The sequence below is a fragment of the Numenius arquata genome, chromosome 9 (genome assembly GCF_964106895.1).
Source record: "Numenius arquata chromosome 9, bNumArq3.hap1.1, whole genome shotgun sequence".
Lineage (NCBI taxonomy): Eukaryota > Metazoa > Chordata > Aves > Charadriiformes > Scolopacidae > Numenius > Numenius arquata.
The window spans coordinates 59,671,099-59,691,020 of NC_133584.1; the positions used below are offsets into that span (position 1 = coordinate 59,671,099).

Consider the following 19,922-nt stretch of genomic DNA (forward strand, 5'->3'; position numbering starts at 1 on the left):
TATCAGTGCAGAAATTCGTATTTTGTAAAGTTTTTTGCTTTGCTCCTTTCTCTTTTTATTATCCTTTGCAGTGGAACAGAATAAAATAACAGTGTTCTAACAGAAGATATTTTTTTATTTCTCTGCCTAATGAATAAGTGCATTTTCTTTGTATCTCATCTCTTTTTCTAGATTAAAATACTTCAGGCTACAGGTTTGCCACAGCACCTCTCCAACTTTGTGTTCTGCAAGTACACGTTCTGGGATCAACCGGAGCCAGTTATTGTTGCACCTGAGGTGGATCCTTCATTATCTTCCGTCAGCAAGGAGCCACGCTGCATGGTTGTCTTCGATCACTGCAATGTAATTTTTTTTTTCTATTTTATTAATGAAACTGTAGGCAGAAAAAGCAGGTTTGTGCTTGCACAACAGTTGCCTCTTTTCTCTCATTATTGTACTTTGTGAGGTTGATACTCTAATTCTATTAGAAAGAACTTGAGATATCTTCGGAGTCCATAAAAGTTTGATTATACTACACTGTTCACTTCTACAAAAATAACATTTACCCACAGTAAAAATGCTGCTGAGTGTGAGTGGAAGAGTGATATTCATCTGAGTATGTTTGATGTCCATATCTGAGCTGATCGCTCTACATTCTGATGTAGCGGAGAGAAAAAGTCCCAGTCCTGGGCCGTGATGCCTGTTACCCTACTGGAGATTTTGAAATTAGGTCTTGTATCTCAGAACAGACTATTTCTTCCTATTGACTTTCCAGCGACTGCCTGAGTGGAGGTGTCTTTAATAGAGATATCTAAAGTCAGCTTAGATGAATGCCCACCAATCACCTGAGTTCTCAGCTTGTTCTTTCTATCATTTGTCATTACACTGAGCAATTTCTTCCACTCACCATTTGTAAATAGATACAATACCTTCTGATGAGTTTTGATTTTCTGATTCTGAACATTAGAGCATATGATTTTTACATTTTTTTTCTTTGAACCATTGGATCAGGGCTTTTTTCAGCTCTTTATAGACTTTAATCTTCAGCTAATTGTGTATCTTTGCCTTGCCTCCTGAATTTAAAAACTGATTTTACTTCCTTTCCTCTATATTGTGTCTTGGGGACCAGGGTGACTTTACTACATGCTTATATGAGAGTCAATACAGTCAGTCTTTAAGCCTAAGTCGTTGTGTAGCCACAGTCACCAACCGATTTGTCGCTTAAATACAGGAAGTTTCTGTAAATATTTCCGAAGACTTCATGGAACATCTTTATGATGGTGCTTTGGCAATTGAAGTCTATGGGCACAAGCAGAGTGGTGACCGCAAAAATCCAGCCCTCTGGGATTTGGGAATAATTCAAGCCAAAACACGCAGCCTTCGTGACAGGTAAATATGGAAAACAGATCTTTGGTTTAGAATTTTGGAAAACCACTCTCTGAGGTGGCCAATTATCAAGCAGGTTTGGGATAAGTAGTCAAATTTTGAAGACAAGTGTGTGTTTGAGACTGAATCTATTGGACTATTATAAATAGACTGTGTCTGTTGGAAAAACACCATGTGATGTAGGCTTTAAAAAAGTGAAAGAGGAAAAATTCCCATCTCTGTTTCAAAACAAAAGTGGTAAAACTTGAAAGACTTCGAAGTCCCTTTTATTTAGGCAAACTCAAGTGCGTAAGTAGTGTTTTACAAATGAGGAAGCTGATGATTTTCCTTTATATTAGTTTGCACCAGGAAGAGCTGTCCAGTCTAAACCAGTAAGATGGTTGTTCTGACTGTACGCTGATTTATTTATTCAAGGTCTGACTCCAATTCATTCTTGGCCATGAAATGTCATCACTGCAATGCTTCCACTGGAAGAGCTATATCACTAATTACTTCAATTGGAGTAAATATGCAACAGCTTGGTAATTTAGGCTGGAAGGGGTTGCTTTTTTGCTTGCAGCTGTTTGTTGTCCCCAAAGTAAGCTCAGTAGCATTTTCTTAAATGTAAGTTGATTTGCCTCTCCAATTAAAGGCAGCTCTGCACCTTAGTTTATCGGCAGTTATTTCTCTTTTTACTTCCAGCCTAAGCTTGTGATGAGCATGTTGAGTATTAAGCTAAATATAGGGAAGTTTAAAAGAAAAGTCAGGAAAATATGACAAAGAGGAGATGGAAAAGGGATGTTAGAAAATAGAGAGTTACATCTGGTAGCTGAGTAGTAAGTACCTCCTTCCTTTTTAATTTTGAGGTACTGTGAAAGTGGCCATTTCTTGTGTAAGAAGAACTGGAGAGAAGGCAGTAGCGTGATGAAGTTCAGGAAAGTGCCCTGAATCTTGAAAGCTTGTGAGACAATGTCATATTTCATTCTGCTGTCTTTTGTATGAATCTCATTGCACCAGCAACACTGGGCTTCTGTGGCAGTAGTTGAGACCAGAGCATAAATGTTAGAATCTAGGGGAATTGGTTTTTCATATTGGAATGAAGAAAAGGCTTGTTTCTGATGTTTGGCTGAAATAGCTGTCAGTAGAATTTACAGGGGCTGCACAACTGGTAACTATACAGTCACAAATGGTGCACCTATCGAAGTGTTCCTTTGCTGCTTCAATCTGCAGTCTGAGTTTTTTTTCTTCCTTTTTCTTTTTTGGGGAAAAAAAAAAAGTATTTTACGTGTTTTGCAGGTGGAGTGAAGTAACACGAAAAGTAGAACTCTGGGTTCAAATTCTGGAGCTGAATGAGAATGGGGAATACTGCCCAGTCGAGGTGACTCCTGCCAAGGATGTGTGCACAGGGGGCATCTTCCAGCTCAGACAGGTAAGGTGGCACCTACGGGACTTCAGCTGGGGGAAGACATAAAGCAGAACAAAGTGGAGTCCCTCTGTGTTTTGGGAAACTGCCAGTGTGTGTAAGCTCGGGATGTAAAGGTGATCGGGGCTTACCTGGAATCCTGTGTTCCGTTCCCTGTGCTGTGATAGCGCCTGGTAGAAAGGACACCAGGCTCGACTGAACTTAATTATTTTTTAAAGAGGTCCAGAGTTCCCCTTTATTTGATCCTTCCAGCCAACCGCTCCTTTGTTCTTTGAATTCTACACGCATTAAATTGTTAATGCTTAACAGAGTAGTTAACATTTTTAAGCGATAAGCTATTGCCCAGAGAACACTAGGAATTAGTAAAAGTTAGATATAGGCTGCACCTCTGAACTCCCCAACCCCTTTGATTTATTCTTTTTTATTACTATTTACTTATTTTTTCCCTATGGGTTTACTAAAGAACATTGATAGCATCTGTGGGTAAGAATTTTCAGGCAAAGAGACCAGAGTCAAGAAAAGTTCACTGAAATTCCAGTAGCTCATCAAATTAGACTATTTTCTTTCTTCTTTTGTAAGTGGGGAAGAGTTCCTATTTTTAAGTTTCAGAAGTATTAAAAATAAAATCTTGTAAGTGTATATTTTGAAAACCCTCCAGAAAAGTAAACCTGGGAGTTGATGAATGCTGAACACTTTTTCTATGAATACATAAATCCTTGCAATAGAAGGGGTATCTCTTGGACAGTGCGTCACTGAGATTGCAGTACTCACCACTTAGTTCTCCACAAAATAAAAATATAATGTTACTTGCCAGTGACTGCCGGTAGAGGTCTCTCTGTCACTAAGTTTCAGTGTTTTATAGTTTTGTTTTTTTTTTCCCCCAAGCATTTCAAATTGTTCTTTTGGGCAGGGGCAATCTCGACGAATTCAGGTTGAAGTGAGATCTGTGCAGGAATCTGGGACCTTGCCACTGATGGAGGAATCAATATTATCTATCGGCATTGGCTGTGTTCAAATAAAACAAGTCAAATCACAAAAAGGACCTGAAAATTATCAGGTAAGAGTCTGAATATTTCCTGCCTGCTATGGCTGCTTCCAAGACATGTAAAAGCATGAAGTGATGTCCTAAGTTTGATGCAGTTGGAGGCAACTCCGTTCATTTCAAGTATTAGTTTGGTTTTTGGGGGATATTTTTTGAACCTACTTCTTAAATGTGTAAAGTGATGTCAAGAAGAAGCGTCAGAATTACTTTAATGGGGGTTTTAGGGATTATTGAGGATAGTTTAAATATCTGTCTTTCAGAAAGCATTGTGCAAGGTCTTCCTCTTACTCAAAAATCATTTTCTATGGCAAAAAAAAAATATTTCTAAGATTACCTTCTGTGTCTCTTCTGGTTTGGGGTGGGTTTTTTTTCCTATCCTTAAAAGCAACACAGCCTTAACACGCCATTCGAAGTAAAAAAGAAAATGCCAAAGTTTCTAAAATTCAGTAGGAGCTTGTCCAGTAGATTTTACTTCACGTATTAGGTATGGCAGCAATTTTAAGTATTTGAATTAAAATAAATCAATGGAACATATATTCAAATAGCTTTGAGTTACAAGTGTTAGGATTATGTGAGCCGGTTGTTGGCCCTTAGTATCTGTGGGCCAGTTGTTTGACAACCTCAGAAGCACTGCATCTCATCTTAAAGTGCAAGTAATATCGATCTGGTTTTAGGGATTGTCTTTCTGAGATGCTTCTATCGCTTTCTAGTGCAGTTTGACTTTTTTCCCCCCCACCAGCTACATTAAAATTCAGTCGCTCCTCTGAATTAGCGAGCCAAAACCTGGTGCAACAGAACAAGCCAGTCTCTCAACTTGCGTGATGAGCTGCCCTGCTTGAGAGAAGGCCAACTAAATGTCAAGTAGTTCTTGGGACATCTCCCAGCTTTCCATAATGTTTACCCTGTTGACAGAGTATGATTCAATGTGCTTCTGCTCCCCTTTTTTGCTTAATCAGTATTGTTTTTCCCTTTGTGAGGTCTGAAGCGGTTGGGGTTTTTGTTGTCTCCTGACCTCAGCAATCCCTTGCCCCTCCCGTGTCAGGAGCACAGAAAGGGAATTTTTTTCCACCTTTGCAGAGATGTCACTTTTCAGCCACATCCTAGGTGGATTATTGCTTTTATTCCCCGTTACGCTTCCGGTAGTGACTCTGCCTGTAGGCTTTCTAGCTGCCTTTCCATCACAGCAGCCCCCGATACCCCCATCCTATAGAGCAAGTAAACTCTTGTTTCTCTCCTAAATGGAACGAGTTTCTTAAGAGACTCTTCTCTCCTGACACAGAATGATTGATTCTTGCAAATTTTACTTGAAAACTATTGCACACCCACAACATGTCCCTTTTAGCCTGTTCCATAAGGGGGATGACAAATCCCAGGAGAGCATTCTGTTTGTCTCACCCTGTCTCTTCCCCAGGGAATTTCTCATCTTTTGACCAGTTTGAACCATATCTGACAATCCCAAAATCCAGTGTTCCGTCAAGGAGAAAGCCGTAAGCTGCGCTTGAGAGAGAGACTAGTGAGTTGTGTCTGACACTGGTAACCCACGTGGAAAAGGGCTATTGAAAACCATGTTTTATTAGTCCTTACAATAGCCTTCTGACTTGAACACCCGGATTTTTAGTCCCCTTATTAGCATTTCTCTCTCTCTCAAGTAAATCACTGTCTGTGGACTGTGTACGATTCTCTAAAGACGTTGAACTAAGAAAATGCCTCTTCTATATGGCTTTTTAATTTTAGCTTAGCTAAGTTTTTTGCTTTCATTACTAAGGTACGAAAGTAGACTCCAGTGGCTTGTTATTACTTAAATAGATGAGTAATTACCCAGTGAGGGTCAGAGCCCTCATTGCTTTTCCGTTCGCTGTGCAGGAGAGGCAGTTCTGCTTAGGCTCATTGCAAGTGGCTCCGCTTGTGTGTCGAGACTGAAAGGTGGTGTCTTCCAACAGAAAATAATGACCATGAGCCAGCAATGTGCCCTTGTGGCCAAGAAGGCCAATGGAATCCTGGGGGTGCATTAAAAAGAGTAAGACCAGCAGGTGGAGGGAGGTCATCCTCCCCCTCTGCTCTGCCCTGGGGAGGCCACAGCTGGAGCACTGGGTCCAGTTCTGGGCTCCCCAGTTCAAGAAGGACTGGGAACTGCAGAAGAGGGTACAGCAAAGGGCTACAAAGATGATGAGGGGCCTGGAGCATCTCTCTTATGAGGAAAGGCTGAGGGACTTGGGTCTTTTTAGTCTGGAGAAGAGAAGACTGAGAGGGGATCTGATCAATGCCTATAAAGACTTCAAGGATGGGTGTCAAGAGGATGGGCCAAGTCTTTTTTCAGTGGTGCCCAGTGACAGGACGAGGTAACGGGCACAAACTTGAGCATAAGAAGTTCCATCTAAACATGAGGAGGAACTTCTTTGCTGTGAGGGTGGCAGAGCCCTGGAAGAGGCTGCCCAGAGAGGTGGTGGAGTCTCCTTCTTTGGAGATATTCCAAACCCGCCTGGACGCATTCCTGTGGGACCTGCTCTGGGTGGACCTGCTCTGGCAGGGGGGTTGGAGGAGATGATCTCCAGAGGTCCCTTCCAACCCCTTGTCATTCTGCGATTCTGTGATGGGAACCAAAATGTCAAGGTCTGCATTGTGACTCCTGGTGTGGGAGACAGAGTTACTCTAACTCCCTAACTATTGGCTTAGGTGTTTACGATTTTTTTTTCCCCTAAATACTACAGCAGCCTTACCTCGAATCTGTTATGCCAGACTTTGATTATTTTCAGTGCTTGCTGGAACATTCAAACTTAAGTCTTACAGGTAAAACAGCACATTTTTCTTTGCTGTCCAGGATCAAAAGGTTTCAAGTTGTTTCGCTGTAACTCTTCTCTCTTTCTTAGGGCAATTTAAGTATAGCTCTTGCTTCCAATTATGAAGATTTCTAATAGCTATATTTCTGTGAAATTTTTCCATCTTAATTTTTGAATTGTTCTAGTTTGTGTCTAGATGAGCTGAGAGCAGCAAATCTTGGGGATGTCAGTGTGTTTTAATTCTATGATCATACCATTGCTAAGCTCAGACTTTTATGTAACACTCTTAATAATGCTTAAAATAGCTACACCTTTTGCATTTAGTGTTCTTCCTGCTATCAAAAAAATTTAATGATGTGGTTTTGCTTGTTTTGGCCTAGGAAGAAGAGGACGAAATGGACAGTTACCAGGTAAAAAATTTGAATTCTTTCTTTTTTCAACCTCAGACATTTTCAGATTGAAACATATTAGAGGAGGAACAGCACGTTATCATTACTGTACTGGTGAGGTACATAGAAAGCCTGTCTTCTGAAGAGACTAAAAGCTTAAGAATTGCATAGATTGTTATGCTACAAAGCCATATGGTGAATTAGGGAGGTGGAAGGGAAAGAACAAGATGCCTTAATGTGTATTCTCAAAACAAGATCCAATTGGTTTTTTGTCTGTGGTGTTTTGAGGGAAGGAGCAAGTCTTCCTTTTTGACCAACTATGGCTAGATGGAGATTGTCCTCATTAGGAGCAAGAGTAGGCATGGGAGTGTTGAAGATACAGTCAAAATACTTGATGGTGTTGCATATTACGAATGTGCTGTGTGTGTGAGAGCTGGAGTATGCTGCATAGTGATCAACCCCTGGGCAAGCAAGGGGGGGTTCTGTTCCCAGAGCCCTAAGACGAAGCGTCACAGTGATAAAATCACTGAAATCAGCATGCTATTTTTAGTATGTTTTTTTAGTATGTTTTAGTATGTATTTTTGTATGTAACGTCACAGTAATATGAGCCACAAAGGGGAACTGATGTAGTACAATATCTGTGATATATTTTTCATCTTCTTCTGAATAACTTTAACAAAAGCACGTCATCTCAACTTTGTACAATGTGAGCAACCAGAGATTTAGGTTTAATGCTCTTTGGCAGATTCCGGCACATTTGTTCGGGGTCTGCAGGTCAGCGATGCAACTGTAGTTTATAGTCTTGCATCTGCCCGTTTTTCTTGAAAAAGTATTTGTTATAGTTTTATGTGGAATGAATCTGAACTGCCCATGCCATAAAAGAGGCTTGCCTGAAGGCATCCCAGAGCTGATAGCTCATCTTTGTGGCACCCAACACGCTGCGTGTAGAGTGTCATTCATCATTTCTGAGCGTTTCTACATCAGAGAGAAATGGTGTAGAATGTTCTTAAGGATACTGAGGTGTTTTTTTTTTTGAAGGACATGAGCACTTAGGAAAACATATTTTTAAAAGGCTCAGTTGCAAATGCCATGACTGGGGACAGTGGCATGATGCGGGGCAGGGATGGGTTCCTAATAGGAGGCTGCTAAACACCTGAGTGTGGATGGGAGTCACGGGTAAGGACCAGGCTTTCCACCTCTGCCACAAGGTAGTGGTTAGTGAGTTTTAGACTAGTTCAGGGGCAAAGAAGATGTATAAAGTGAAGTTTGTTCAGCTGGGTGGTACAGAATAACGGCTAGAGAAAGAGATGCCTCAGGCTGGCAAACAAAAGTACTTCAGATAAGACACGAAAAGGTAAGGGATTGGACCTGTGAAGAAAGGCGAAGAGAACTGGGGTTGTTTTGCCTCGAGAAGAAGAGGCTCAGGTGGGATGTTGTCAATGTATGTAAATGGGAAGGGGTAAAGCAGACAGAGCCATGCTTTTCTCAGTGGTATGCAGTGAATGGACATGAGTCCCCACATAGAAAATTTTTTTTGGTTTTGTTTTTTACACCATGGTGGTGGTCAAACGCTGGAACATGTTGCCCAGAGAGGTTGTGGAGTTTCCATCCTTGGAGATATTCAAATCCCAACTGGACATAGCCCTGAGCAAGCTATGGTTGACCCTTCTTTGGGCACAGAGCAGGATTGGACTAGACAATCTCCAGAGGTCCCTTCCAACCTCAGTTCTTCTGTGTTTCTCTTGAAGTTGTCTTGTGCAAAGGAAAATAGAGAAGAGCTAAGTGATTCGTTGGAGGTCTCCTCTGTCTGTCTCATCTGCTTCTTGGGTACAGGATGAGCGGAAGGGTTGAGGAAATGTGTAAGCCACAAATAGGAAGCCTTGGCTTTCCTGGATCGATATTTACCATGACCACTTTCCTCTTTACAGGACAGGGATTTGGAGAGGCTCCGTCGGAAGTGGCTGTGTGCCTTAACAAAGCGTCAGGAATATCTTGATCAGCAATTGCAAAAACTCGTTGGGAAGCCTGGTAAGCAAATTACTATTAAAGGTAACAATAGTGATAGCTTGAGGGAGACATGTTTCTTCTTTGTGTGCTGAATTTCTGAGCAGAGTGGGTGTTATTCTGTTATGGATGGTATAAGATTGTCGACACGTGATAAAGGCTGTGAGTAAGAAATGCTCTCTGTTGTCCTGACTGCCATCCTACTTCCCCAGATAAAACAGAAGACGATGCAGATCGGGAGGCTCAGCTTTTAGAGATGAGGCTGACACTCACTGAAGAAAGGAACGCTGTGATGGTTCCTTCTGCTGGCAGTGGCATCCCTGGAGCTCCAGCTGAGTGGTATGAACATACATTGCCATACGCAAGAACGAATGTAGAAATGATGCATGGCCCGTTCCCGCCTTGGATTCTTGCCATTTTTTGCTTTCCTTAATCTTCCCTCTGCACACTCTATGAGCAAAGTTGTTAAAATTAGGCCTCTCGCTAAAATTATTTTATTAGGCTGTGTATCTGAAATCCAGAAATGCTATTTAGTAAACGATACTATTATTGATCAGAGTGTAATTATGACCTTCTAAAAAAATGGAATCAATATTTATTACCACTTCACTTACCATTTAAAAAAATTAGCTAATATGTTAATTACCCAGTTCATTCACTTAAAAGGCTGCTCCGTCATAATAAAACTGCATCTACAGGAGCATTTTGTTGCGCTCCTGGTTTGAGCGCAAAGTCTCTTTAATCAGCAAGTGTTCCGTGTAATTTTCTAAACATTAAAAATAGTAAACTGCACTGGACTGAGACTGCCGTCCTGTAGCAGCTCCGAGGAAGAAGTGGAGATAAGGAAACAAAGTTTGTTTCCCTTCAAATCTCTTGTCTTCAGTTTCTTTCAACTTTCTGAAATGTTTTTTTCTGAGCAAATCTCTAACAGTATTTATCGATGGAATTGAACGTGGTGGAGTTTTAAGCTGAAGTTTGTTAAAGCCAGTACTTCTGAAACATAAAAATGGCAAATGCTTGTTGGAAACATGTCAACTTTCACGTCAAAGTGTTTGACTAGATGATCTTAAAGGTCCCTTCCAACCTAGACAATTCTATGACTAGGTTTGAAACCAGCGGAGCTGCAGGAAACTTGTTTGAATCTGTTTTGAACACATTTGCACCAGAGGAAACGTTTGGAGTGATTCAAGCACCTTATATAGGACATAAGACTCCAGCCTGCTCTTGGTCACCATGAAGTTCATCAAGTCCAAGTTTGTCATGAGGTGGCCACAGCCCTTTTTTACAGCTACGATTGCAACAAGGAGTCTTGAAGTCTTTTGTGCTTGATGTTATATCTTTAGTACCTTACTAATGTTGTGTAGCTTAGAAGTGTTGGGCTGCAGAATAATTCATTTTAAAACCAAACAAAACACCATCTATGTTACCCCTCCTTCCATGATATGAAAGATGCCTTAAATGGCAGCTCTGACTCCTAAATATATGTGTTTTGTTAGAAAGAGTAATAACTTGTGTAGTGTGGCAGCACCAACGTTAATTTAAAAACTTTGACACTGGATTTTCTCATTCTCCCTCTGCTCTCTTCACCGCTATCACTAATGCAGAGGGGTTTGCATTTAATAAATGTGTGTGTCAGAGTAAATAAACTTAACTTTGCTATTAGCATTTTAGAGGGAGAAAACATTTCTGAGCGCAGAGGTCAAAGAATATAATAATTTTAAGAGAGCTGGTATAAAAGAAATACCAATTTAGTTGAGTCTCTCAGAATCTGCAACAGTAAATTAAAATAAAGCTGTTTGCCAAGGTTATCAATGGTCTGGCTTAAAAATTGCGGTTGTACTGAATGTAACGTACCGTGGGCTTGTATCACAAGGTACGTGTGCTGGGTAAATCTGCCTTAGTTTAAATGCCGCCATTGTCCCTGTCTTGCATTTTAGGACTCCTGTGCCTGGTATGGAAACGCACATTCCTGTGATTTTCCTTGACTTGAATGGTAAGTGGTTCTTAAAATGACAGCGCATTTGGAAACAAACTTTGTACAACCAATGACATTATGGAATTTAAGCAAGCTAATAAAATGAAGAAATGCCTGGAACGGCAGGTAGATTAATTTGAGAGTGCACATTTTTCACTGAAACATATTGTTTCATGTTTCAAAATACACAGCATTATATATGGAAGGAGCCATATGTTTTACTAATCCCATAAGTAAGATAAGTAAAAATAAAAATAAGTAAAATAGAAATAGTGAAATGAGTACACCTAAGGGAACAAACAGCAGAACCCAGTGTAAAGAAAAAATTGGTGTTGGGAATGGTTTTTTTCGGCGGTCTCACAAGGATATAGCACTGATTTATATGCTCTAATTTCTTTACTGATGACTTAGAAGAAAATGTGAAGTCACTGGTGATAACGTCTTGTCCTAGGGGCCAGCCCAGCCTAAACCGCGACACGTCTGCATACCAAAAAAACCTGGCACGATAAGCTGGAGTTAGTTTTACAGAGTGTGACCATATGTGCTTCTTTAAGCAATGCATGTTTGAGTACATCCAAATACGAGATCCAAATCGAACAATGTATTTGTCAGATACTTCTACCAAAGAGGGGAAATTGTAGCCAAGAAAAAGCAGCAACCCCCAAATAGTTCAGGGAGCCAACAGTGCCAATTCCGTTGAACAAATCCTTGTTAAGATGTTTAAAAGAGGGTTAATACTTGGATTAGAAGTATCAGGTGAGGGGGGTTGCATTCTGCCCTCTGTGAGGAGGTCTCTGCTGCAATGCTGTTCACATTTATGGTTTGTTCACCTCAAAAAGCGCATTGATACCTCAAATGGCTTCAGAGAGGAGCTAGTTAATGATTCTTTCATGGTGAGGGCCTCCAGCCAGAACAGGTTGAGCTTCTTCCCAAAAACCAGATTAAGGGTTTGTTTAATCATGATCTAAAAGTACTATATTTTTACTTGCTCAACCAGCAGCTTATCTGTATTTTTTTAAAAAACAGAATACCCAACTAATGCCAAATGAGCAGTGCACTCGGTATGATTGAGCAGCAGAGCTGAAAATATACCTGTGGGCAAAGAGGGGATGTTACAACTGGGGGAGATTCCCACACAATAGGGGTCTTTATAAAGGCACATTTGAGTCTTTGTCCCCAAATCTTTGTGAGCACTTTCTGTAAAGAAATGGGATTCTAGAGTGTAAGTAGCCAAGCCGGGAAGTTAGTGATGAAAATGTGAATTTGTGACTTGCCGGATGTTTCGCTTTGTGTCTCCTCACCTTCTGTGTTCCCTTTTGTTTCTAGCTGATGACTTCAGTTCCCAAGATAACCTCGACGATGCAGAAGCGGGTGGGTGGGACGCTACTCTGGTGGCAGAAGAGGAGGAGGAATTCTTTGAACTGCAGATTGTGAAGCATCACGATAGTGAGGTAAGCAGAGATGGAGTCCAGTATATTTCATTTAGGAGTCTTTTAATTGTTCTCTTTCTGTCGTCAGATGTGAAAATAATGTATCAGAGAGGGCATACAAAGGATACACTTGTTTGTTATATGACTGACTGTGTTTTCAAGGAATATTTGCTCGGAGTATAACCATGATTTGAAAAATAATAAAACTCAAAGATCTTGCTTCATCTAAATCCAGGCATTACAAAAGCTGGAGATTCTGAGTTCATGTTTAAAAAAACAAAACAAGACCCCTGAACAAATTAGAGTATGAAAACCCTCAGCTGAAAAACCAAACAATCTTAATTTTTGCTATGGTTAACATATTTACCTCTGCATTGGGACATTCGTTATACTCCATTTTGCCACACAGCTCGTCGTTTTACAACTTTACAATTGTTGGTTGATAATTTTTGCTATTAGGTTGAAAATCTCTGATTTATTTTTTTTACCTTAAAATTTTGCTCCCTACTCTGAAACATTTCTTTTTATATTTTTAGAGGAGCTTTATTCTGGATGGTTTTGGTAGGTTTTTTTGTTCCGTTTTGTTTTTAGTCTGGAAAGCTGTCTACCAAACATTTTCTCTTATGACTTGAAGATAAACCATATAAATCTCCAGTAATACCTACATTTTAACATTCAAGGAGATAAATTCCAGATTTTGCTGTATTGCTAGAAATGTTTCAGTAAAGTTATTTCTCAAATACAGACGGGAGAGTATATGTGGTGTGATGGAAGATTTTCACTGCAATCTCTGTTGCTCTCTGGTTTATCTTAATAAATTAGGCCAAATGGTCCTGTAGTTCTGCATATTTTATAACTTATTTGTAATGATCCTGGGTATTCAAAGATCTTTTTTTCAAGAGGAAACGTTCCAGAGTTTGAGCAAGTTGGCATTTTTAATCCCAGCGTCTTCATTTGGCAAACTAATCTTGATTTTTAAATGGCCTCTTCTGAAGTGCAGGAATTTTTCTTCATAGGGAGTGAAATGGAGAACCTGACTCTCAAAATTTATGTATTATGTATTTTTGTTAATTATGCTTAATTAATTACAGTTAATTATACACCTAATTATGCTTATTAGAGGATACATTTTTTTCCTTTGCAGGTGAAAGCAGAAGCCTCATGGGATTCCACAGTCCACGACTGTATCCAGCTCAGTAAAGGAACAGCAGCGGATGAAAGAGTTTACCTTATTGTGAGAGCCACCGTCCAGCTCAGCCACCCTGCGGAAATGCAATTAGTGTTACGCAAGCGCATTTGTGTCAACGTGTATGGCAGACAGGTACAGCTTTTACAATCCTTCACGCTTTCACTCTGCCCCGTGTTTATCACTGCTGGAAAAGGGGAAGGCTGGGTTTTGTGCAATATCAACTATAGGACTCCTACTTTCTTGTAGCTACCTTCCTCTCTCCCTAACAAGGCCAAGTGCAAGGTCCTGCACGTGGGTCAGGGTGATCCCAAGCACAAACCCAGGCTGGGTGGAAAATAGATTGAGAGCAGCCCTGAGGAGAAGGACTTGGGGGTGCTGGTGGATGAGAAGCTCAACACGAGCCAGCAATGTGCTCTGGCAGCCCAGCAAGCCCCCCGCACCCTGGGCTGCATCCCCAGCAGTGTGGCCAGCAGGGAGAGGGGGGGGATTCTGCCCCTCTGCTCCGCTCTGGGGAGACACCCCCCAGTGCTGCCTCCAGCTCTGGGGCCTCAGCACAGGAGAGACATGGAGCTGTTGGAGCGGGGCCAGAGGAGGCCACGGAGATGCTGGGAGGGCTGGAGCCCCTCTGCTGTGAGGACGGGCTGAGAGAGTTGGGGGGGTTCAGCCTGGAGAAGAGAAGGCTCCGGGGAGACCGTGGAGCTCCTTCCAGTCCCTCAAGGGGCTCCAGGAAAGCTGGGGAGGGACTCTTGATGAGGGAGGGGAGCCCTAGGATGAGGGGGAAGGGTTTGAGACTGAAAGAGGGGAGATGGAGATGAGATGTGGGGAAGAACAACTTTGCTGTGAGGGTGGTGAGAGCCTGGCCCAGGTTGCCCAAGAAGCTGTGGCTGCCCCATCCCTGGAGGGGTTCAAGGCCAGTTTGGAGGGGGCTTTGAGCAACCTGGTCTGGTGGGAGGTGTCCCGGCCCAGGGTAAGGGTTTGGGACTAGGTTATCTTTAAGGTCTCTTCCAAACCAAACAATTCTATGATTCTGTTAACGGCACGTATCAAGTCTTTAAGCTGCCAAGTAATTTTCATAGTATCTTATACATTGTGGATGATAATACAGGTTTTTTTTAAAGGTTCAGTGACACCTCTGAAAGATTTAGTATTATTGTTATTAACTGCTACATGCTTTATCCCCAATCACTGGAAAAAGTAGAAAGAGTTAACTTCTCATGAGCCTGGAGTTCATGTTTTGCAAAAACTGTGCATCAGAAGAAACTTGTGTGTTTCCTTACTCCTATAGTATGTTCACACATTACTGCTAACCATTTCTGTTTATGCATCCAGATATTTAGAGATAAATTAGCAATAGTTGGAGCAGAGGTACCCTTGTTTAATTTATCAAAGTTAATCGCTCTTGGTCTTTTATGTTTTCCAGTTGGCTTGTGCTCTTACAGTAGTGTGTAGGGGAGAGCAAGATGTTTGATAAAGCAGAAGGTTGTCATTTCATCTGCAGCACCATGCCCTGAAAAATACTTAATTCTTGAGAAAGACGGTGAGAAAGAGTTTGTTCAGCCTTGCCTGAGAATCCAGCGTCCCCTGGCAGTGATAATGACAAAGCAGAAAGCCTGAATTGTTATTCTGTTTGCACATCTGTAGTTAAAATCTGAAGCAGGAGCAGGAGAGGTGTGGTGTCACCCAGAAACCCTTTAGGCAACTCTAAACCACATTTAGTGCTAGGAACAGAAGAGCTGCAGTTCTTGGGGCTTCCATCAGGCAAAAGCTTTTTCTTGGAAAGGGAAAGTGAATTTTTTGTCATATAGAACGGAAGAGTGTATTCAATAGATAAATTGAGCGTGCCAATAATTACAATTGTGTTAACTCTTCAGCAATTCTGTTTTCTACAGATTTAGTCAATGATGTTTTTTGGTTTTATTCGACACGGAATCTTCAGCTTTCTTGCTAGGCTTCTAAAAATCCTCGTCAATAACCTTTCCCGGGTGTTCGTCTCAGCAGCATCTTTGAATGACTCATCTCCGCATTAATTCAACAGTCCAGTTCTTAACCCTGCAAGGCGCCAAGTCAGCATAAACAATGACCATGCCCCCTTAAATCATTCTTCATAACGATCTCTTTGGTCAAGAATTTAATGCCTGTACTTGTCAATATTCAAGACAAGTCACCTAGGGGGCTCTGAAAAAAAAACAACCCCACCTCTAGAACTAGCAAATGCTTTGTGTGCTGGTTAAGCGGTCACCTTGCAGTGAAGTTAATCCCTTCTCTGTATCTAAAATACAAACAAGCAAATGATTTGTCTCCAAATTAAAATCTTTGACTACATATTTATTGCCTAGTCATTTGGGTTTGGACTACTTTCATTGTAAACTGTATTTACTTCAGTTGAAATGTGTTAAGCCATGTTTTCCTTAAAGCAAGAAATATTTTCCTTTTTTTTTTTTTTGTCTTCCCACAGGGTTTTGCACAGAGTTTCCTCCGAAGAATGTCTCACCGAAGTTCTATTCCTGGCTGTGGTATCACTTTTGAGATAGTCTCAAATATTCCAGAGGTGAGTAAGCAATCAGAGTATCTCAAATGGGCTAAGAGCCTCTAACTTTCCTGATTTTTTTTTTTCCCCTATTTTGACATTGCTAGCTCTTGTTCCTGCAAGCATAAACTATGGTTCTTATAAAAGATTAAGCATATTCCTTTGTATGCTGTGACTTCACAGCAACCTGTGTCTTATGAGTGTCACTGTGCATTTTGTTGAGTGAGCATCTATTTGCTCAGGTCCTTGAAGAAACATTTTAAAGAGAGAGAAAAAGAGGAATAAAGATGGGTAGGTGAAGTGCCTAATGTAGGGAGCCTGAGAATATGTAAAAAATAACAAATAGGCATTTTTTGAGTAATGTCTTTATGCAACTCTTGATTCCTGAGCATGTTCCCAGTTAGATGCTAATCCTTTCCTTCCAAACAGATGCTCTATCAGAGCACTTGTAAAAACATTAACACATGAAGAGCCAAAAGTCTGATTGCTGCCTAACTCTGTCTTTTATGCTCTGCTGTATTTAGCACGCTGCGTTGAAACCTTTCAAGCGATGCTCTGGTTTTTTTTTTCTTGCAAATCACTTGAAATTTTATTTTCCTCACAGGACGGGTAACACCCCAAATGTGTTTGAGCACTTTTTAATTACAAAATATCTGAATGCAGCCTTTTTGCTAATCCATGGCAATGTATCACTATAGACTCTCAAAACCAAAAGAGCAATAACCACGTATAGGTTGAGATGTCTGTGACAGTGGTAGGAGCACCCATGCAGTTGGCATGTAACAAATTCCTTCAACATAACGAGGCTTATATTTAGAGATCTCCAACAAGACATCTGAATCTGCCCCTGAGCTCAAGGGAAATTAATGTTGAATCTTTCCTGCGTGTTTTAAAATTGTGTTCTCTTCAGGGCTGATGTGGGAGATTTTGCTTTTATTTTAAAAGGATGTAATTTCTTTTCCTCTTCCTAGGATGCTCAAGGAGCTGAAGAGCGGGAGGCGCTGGCCAGAATGGCAGCAAACGTTGAAGATGCAGCTTCGGCTGACTCGGAAGCCTATATTGAGAAGTACTTGCGGAGTGTACTGGCTGTGGAGAACATTCTCACCTTGGATCGTCTGCGCCAGGTCTGGTTTTAAGGCTGTAGCAGAGAATTTGCTCACTGAGAACAGCGTATGGCAATGTTAATGTTCTCAGAAGTGCACACAATGGCAAACAGACCAAAACCACCACTTTGGGGCATACCTCGGCCTTACAAAGTGTGCCTGTGGCAAACATCCAAAGAGGCAAATGTAGCTCCCTTTACAGAGATGTTCTCACTCACCCATTTGCAATGTGCATGGATGGGACTGGGAGCAGTATTTATAGAATTATAGAATTGCCTCGGTTGGAAGGGACCTTTCAGATCATGGAGTCCAACCATCAACCCAACACTGACAAACCCACCACTAACCCATGTCCCTCAGCACCATGTCTGCCCGGCTTTTAGATACCTCCAGGGATGGTGACTGCACCACTGCCCTGGGCAGCCTGTTCTGATGCTAAATAACCCTTTCAGTGTAAAAATTTTTCCTAATATCCATCCTAAACCTCCTCTGGCACAACTTGAGGCCATTTCCTCTTGTCCTAAAGGACAGACATCTCTATTATGGGATATTTGGTTAGTTTTTAAGACTGTGCATTGCTAATCATGGTTCAGAACAAATAGTTGCATGGCATTAGCTTTTGCTTTCTGAAGCTTTGGCTTTAGTAATAGTTTCCAAGATTGCTAGTAGAATTCTTGTCATTTTGCCCATGTTTTACCTTGAAGTAACCAAACCCGTCAATAAATAAGGCATTGATTGGATTAATCTTAAATACTGTAACTTGATATGTTTACCACGAAAAATAAAGGAGAGAAAAAACATTTATTGAAAATTGTTCTTCTGGATATAAATTATGCAGGCACAAAAGAAAGTTATGCAAAACAAGCTAGAGTATGTGCCTGCCCACTGTAAATTAACAGTGAAGTGTGATGCACTCTAAGTATCGAAAGCAAGTTCCCTGTCATGTATAATTAGTTTAAAGGATTAAAATAGAAGCTCGTCTAGGAAAGGGAGCCTTAGTCTCTGCATCTGTAACAGTCATCTCCTAGGGTCAGAACTAGTTGTAAAATCTTATCTGTAACAATCAGCAAAATACTAGATGTTGAAGTTTAGAATAGACTTTACAGACAGGAGCCTGTGCAATAAGGCTGTTTAGAAACGTTTTTCCTATATAGACAAAGCTATCCTGGGATGATTGGAGCTTAGATTCTTGAAAAAAATGCATTTTTTCTTTGTTTTGCTTCTCCATGGTTGGCAGGACGTTGCTGTAAAAGAGCAGGTAATGGGAAAAGGAAAACTCTGTCGCAGGAGCCTGAGCTCTCCCAACGTGAATCGGGTGAGTATCCCCCGCTGGCATCTGCAGCGCGTTGAGGGCAGCAGGTCCTGTCTGGTCCCTGTGATGCCAGAGTCATGGAGCATAGCAATAAATTTCCTTCTGCTTGACCCTTCTGTTTGTCTGTGCTATTTGGGAGCATGTAAATCGCTAAGAGGAGACAAAATCTGCACATATTCATGCTTTCATCATACAAGCTTCAAAGCACCCCATAAATCCAGGATGTTTGAAAAAGCAACGTAAAAAGAACTTCTGCCTCTTTTTTTCTGAACACTGGACATTTTTTCATTTATCTATCAAGTTGAAGACTTTTTTTGCTTTTAGAAGATTTGAAAGCAAGTTACTTACGAGTATTTACTGAACTTTAACTTTGTAACAGTGCTGTGCATAAGAAAGATGAGACTTCTTTTGTCCAAAATTTGGAGAGAAATCCTTTGATAGAACTCGTAATCAAACTTGTCAAATTCTGGCTCTTCAGGTCAATAGTCAGGATTTCACCTCGCATCTCTGAAATCCAAGGGATGATTCTTTTCTGTTCTTTTCACCCTTCCTTATGTTTGTCAAGAGGCATATTTATCAGTTGTTTAAGTTTTTGTTAAGAAATAATTCTGCTTATCTTAACTATTTCAGCTTTCTGCAAGCCGCCAAGATTTATCACTTCCCTATAACCTGAGCAGTAACCGGGTAAGTATCTGAAGGTCTTCTGGGGGATCTTCTGTAGAGAAAAGGTAGCTGCAGTCACTACACTATACCAGTTACAGGGGCAGAAGTGGGAAATATCCCTAAAGGATGAGGCACCTGTGTGCTCCTCGTATCCTTGGGACTGTTCCTAGGACATTCTGGCTTTGGATGTGCTGCACTAGACCTCTCTGGGAAAGTTCCCAGGCCTTCATCAGTTGTCCAGCTTCAGAGCTCTTCCAAAGCTTTCACCTGGGTGGATGTAAACCTTCTGGGTGAAGGACAAATTTGGGTTCATATGTAAGTTCATATATATATGTATATATATAAGGTCCACCTCTAGGACAGAATAGAGGGCTGTGAAGAGAGTCTCTGACCTTCAGAGGGAAACCAGCAGTTTTAAGCTTGTGGTGGGTGATAATTCAGCCCATTACACTCCTTAAAAACAACAGTATAGATCAAAAGTATTTCTTTAAAAAGTGAAAGATTAAATTTAAACTTATTTTCCGAATCCTAGATAAACTGAAGGGTCTTCTCCTGATAGATATTCTGCCCAGCGAGCGTGTAGTCATTTTGAAAGGGAGAATCTAGTGGTGACAAGGCATTTTAATGCATAATGCAGTTGCACAGAATAATAGAATTTTGATGTAGTGCCCTAGCATTGGTTGCTAAATCTGCTACATCTGATCCATGTAGAGAATGCTAAAATACATGCAGGTGATAAAGTG

The 19,922-nt window shown here is 41.0% G+C and overlaps 1 protein-coding gene across 1 annotated transcript in view; it reads left to right on the forward strand.

Moving 5' to 3' along the window:
* Nucleotides 1–19,922, forward strand: part of KIF13B (kinesin family member 13B) — a 128,825-nt gene that overhangs the window by 86,453 nt on the left and 22,450 nt on the right. The window contains exons 22-35 of the mRNA XM_074153665.1: nucleotides 172–342; nucleotides 1,211–1,368; nucleotides 2,641–2,773; nucleotides 3,678–3,824; nucleotides 6,967–6,996; nucleotides 8,905–9,004; nucleotides 9,193–9,319; nucleotides 10,918–10,973; nucleotides 12,282–12,406; nucleotides 13,530–13,706; nucleotides 16,030–16,122; nucleotides 17,073–17,225; nucleotides 18,442–18,519; nucleotides 19,147–19,200. Coding sequence (XP_074009766.1) covers nucleotides 172–342; nucleotides 1,211–1,368; nucleotides 2,641–2,773; nucleotides 3,678–3,824; nucleotides 6,967–6,996; nucleotides 8,905–9,004; nucleotides 9,193–9,319; nucleotides 10,918–10,973; nucleotides 12,282–12,406; nucleotides 13,530–13,706; nucleotides 16,030–16,122; nucleotides 17,073–17,225; nucleotides 18,442–18,519; nucleotides 19,147–19,200 — 1,602 coding nt within the window. The remainder of the gene's footprint in view (nucleotides 1–171; nucleotides 343–1,210; nucleotides 1,369–2,640; nucleotides 2,774–3,677; nucleotides 3,825–6,966; nucleotides 6,997–8,904; nucleotides 9,005–9,192; nucleotides 9,320–10,917; nucleotides 10,974–12,281; nucleotides 12,407–13,529; nucleotides 13,707–16,029; nucleotides 16,123–17,072; nucleotides 17,226–18,441; nucleotides 18,520–19,146; nucleotides 19,201–19,922) is intronic.